This window comes from Orycteropus afer, unplaced genomic scaffold (assembly GCF_000298275.1).
Source record: "Orycteropus afer afer isolate SDZICR_OR568_19922 unplaced genomic scaffold, OryAfe1.0 scaffold00516, whole genome shotgun sequence".
NCBI lineage: Eukaryota > Metazoa > Chordata > Mammalia > Tubulidentata > Orycteropodidae > Orycteropus > Orycteropus afer.
The window spans coordinates 767,976-771,518 of NW_006922103.1; the positions used below are offsets into that span (position 1 = coordinate 767,976).

At 50.7% G+C, this 3,543-nt stretch overlaps 1 protein-coding gene across 1 annotated transcript in view; it reads left to right on the forward strand.

Moving 5' to 3' along the window:
- The first annotated feature begins 822 nt into the window (after positions 1–822).
- Positions 823–3,543, forward strand: part of RTTN (rotatin) — a 235,205-nt gene continuing 232,484 nt past the window's right edge. Inside the window, exons 1-2 of the mRNA XM_007955605.1 lie at positions 823–853; positions 1,177–1,364. Of these exons, the coding sequence (XP_007953796.1) occupies positions 823–853; positions 1,177–1,364 (219 nt within the window). The remainder of the gene's footprint in view (positions 854–1,176; positions 1,365–3,543) is intronic.

A 3,543-nucleotide genomic window follows, 5' to 3' on the forward strand; every position in this document is an offset into this window, starting at 1 on the left:
GTGCGGGATCGGGCAGTGTTTCGTTCTGCTGTGCATGGGGTCGCTATGAGTCGGAAACGACTCGACGGCACTTAACAACAACAACAACAACTTTCACAGTTAAATATGGTAAGTTATTCAGCAATGGGGAAAAAGTCTTCATGAAATAAAACAAACACACACAAGTCTTCATTCTACACTATCATGCTCTGGCAGGGAACATTCAACTCTGCAGGCCCTAAATGCACCCGAGGGCCTCTGGTGGTGCAGTGGTGAAAACACTGGCTGCTAACCAAAAGGTTGGTGGTTTGAACCCAGATAAGGCAGGCTTGGAAACCCTTTGGAGCAGTTCTACTCTGTCCTATAGGGTTGCTATGAGTAGGATTCCACTTTACCGCAATGCGTACGGCTTTGGTTTAAGGCCCTGCCAGAAGCACAGAGGCTTCCAAGCCTCTTCCGCAGCCCGCCCCTGAGCCCACGCTGGGAAGCCGGAATCTCCGGCGGAGGCACACAGGGGCGGGCCGGAACTCAGGGCGGCGTGTGCCGCGAAGGACTACAACTCCCGTCGTGCAGAGCGGCTAATGCGCGTTTGGTTGCCTCGTTCTTCGTGATTCTTAAAGTGCGCATCTAGGAACTGCTTATTACTAAATATAGCGACTGTAAACTTCTCCGGAATAGTGGGGCGCAGAAAAGCTCACAGAATATTAGTCGCTCTTTTTATCTTTGGCTTTGGCGTAGTGGAATCTACTGCCTGGCAGTGTGGGTTTCCGGGGGGACTTTAAATGTGTCCGGACACCAAGGCGCGGCGGTTTAATTCTCCGGCGGCTTCTGGAGTTGGACGAGATGGACCTGACTGGACTCATCAGGAAACTTGGTAACGTTCTGAGACCCCGCGCCACCCCTGGCCAAGGCGCCCTCCAGTCCCGGCCACTTGCCGTGTCAAGTTTTCCCGACCGGGCCGCCCCGCGACGGCTCCCGCTCTTGGTCCGCTTCCCCAGGGCAGCCCCGAACGCCGGGCTGGCGCTGCGTGTAAATTTCGCGGTGGCGTCCCGCGTGCACCGGGCCTAACTCTCGGAGAACCGGCTTCTTCGTTTCCTCCTGCTCTAGCCCTTCGCGCAGATCGCGAAATGGTGGATAAATTCTGGGAGGGTTGTGTTTGGGGTTGGAACGTGGACCCGCTGTGCTGCCTTTTGCCAGGCCACCCGCTGGCGGAGATCCGGGAGCGCGCGCTGAGGAATATTCTCTGCAAGGTCGAGCACAACCTACTCTGCCCCGCGGACCTCGTCCAGGAGAGGCTGCTTTTCCTCCGCTTGCTGGAATGGTTCAACTTCCCGTCTGCTCCAATGAAAGAAGAGGTTCTAACCCTGTTGAGCAGTCTAGTGAAGGTGGGATCCTTTTGAAATGCAATTCTAAAATGAGTGTTTTTTAAAGCAGCCCGACGCATAGCGACCCCTCCTGGGGTTTCGGAGGCGGTATCACTACGGAAGTAGATTGCCCAACCTTCCTTCCGAGGAGTGGCTGGTGGGTTTGAACTGCCAACCCTCTGGTTAGTAGTCAAATGCCTTGGGCATTACGCCACCAGAGCTGTTTTTTGAACGTTAGATAATTGGGGCAGTTTGAGATTCTGAAAACAACCAGAGGTGTTGAATTTTAATAGAGCTGGACAGATAGTGCATATTTTCCTTGTGCGTGACTTTGACTCCACTGGTCTGAGGTATTGACGTTATTCTTTCTGTATCTGGTATGTCCTGATTTGGGGGCTGGTCTTTGAAGGTCAGTGTTTGTCATTCTGCTTTTCCCTTTCTGCTAATATGTACATGTGTTTGTATGAAAGGGAACACGTTGATGACCATTGTTACAGCCGAGGATTAGTAAATAACACAAGTGTGTCAGGTTGCTTTTTCCATCGTCTGTTTTGGGCTTGTATTCCTTTCCCTGTCTCGAGTAGTTAGGATCACATGCCAGAGTGCAAGTTTAAACTTTGAAAACCATTGTTGTTGTTGTTGTTGTTTGCCGTCGAGTCGGCCCCGACTCATAGCGACCCCTCCTTGGGTTTCCGAGGCAGTATCACTACGGAAGTAGGATTGCCCAACCTTCCTTCCGAGGAGTGGCTGGTGGGTTTGAACCGCCTGCCTTCTGATTAGCAGTCAAGTGCCTTAGCCACTATGCTACCAGAGCTCCCAAATTACTATAAAATCTTCAAGGATTCTTACCATTGTGTTGGCATCCTTTTGACTGATGGCATGCATTTTTGTGCTTAGGAGGTTGGGTGGGCAAGTTAAGAATAAAGAGGAAACCTCCTGTGGTGTGGTAAATTACCTGGTATGGCTTTTCTAGCCATAAGTCTTTGTAAACTCTGTGGTGGAATTTGCTGTGAGCAACTGAGTACCTCCTGATTGTTAAAGTTATCCACCTGGGTTATTTCTTTGGAGAGAGGCATGAAGCAGTCTTCTGGGAAGTTTGCGCTCTATCTCTCAGGTGTGTAGAATTCTGGTGTTGGAATTAGTTTGGCCACTCTGCCAGGCTCAAAAGGAGCCCTCCTAGAGGCAGAAGAGGTCTCTCTGATGGCTGGCTGAGAAAGATGTGCTACTGAGAGACACATGCTCCTGAGAGACACGCACTTGCTGAGAGAGAGACGTGAGAGACACATGCTGTTGATAGACTACTGGCTGCTAAGTGAGACAGCCGGCTGCAAGGGACTGAGTGCATTTCTAAACTTGAATTGTAGCCTGGTGCTTCCCTAATAAACCTCGTCTCATCTGTGAGTTCTTTGTGGCCACTGCAGTGAATTATTGAACCCAGGAAAAAGGTGGTGGGTGCTGCGAGAGGAATGGTTGGTGAAAGGGCTGGAGGGAGGCAGCATGTCTGGCCTCGCAGGAACAGGCCTTGGGCTACTGATGGTGATTCCGTCGTCGTCTTTTGGGGTTAGAGGGGGTCAGAAGGTGCAGCCTCCCTGCCCCTTTGGCACCCCTGTTGACTTTATAGTTTTTATCCGTGTCAGTTTCTGGTTAGCAGTCATATGCCTTCAATATAGACTGTTAATGGGTTGAACTATATCCCCCCCAAACTATGTGTTACGAATCTTACCCTCTATGCTTGTGGTTGTAATGATCCCATTTGAGAGTAGGTTGTCTTGGTTGTGTTAATGGGATAGGATTAGTACAGGATGTGCCTTGAGTCCATCTCTTGAGATATAAAGGAGATTATACAAGCGAGGGAGAGAAGCAGAGACGGGGAAAGAGAGATGCCCGGCCACGTGACGGTGGCTCAGGGCAGGGAGCTCAGAAGAGAGGAGGGGCTTCCTTCAGAGCCAGCAGGCAAGGAAAGCCTTCTCTTAGAGCCGGCAACTAAATTCAGACTTCTCGCCCCTCAGCCGTGAGGAAATGAATTTGTTTGTTGTATCCACTGACTTGTATGTCTGTTCGAGCAGCACTAGATAACAAGACAACTGTGTAGTAAGGAAAGGAACTTTGGTGGCGTAGTGCCTAAGGCATTTGACTGCTAACCAGAAGGCTGGCAGTTCAAATCCACCAGCCACTCCTCGGAAGGAAGATTGGGCAATCT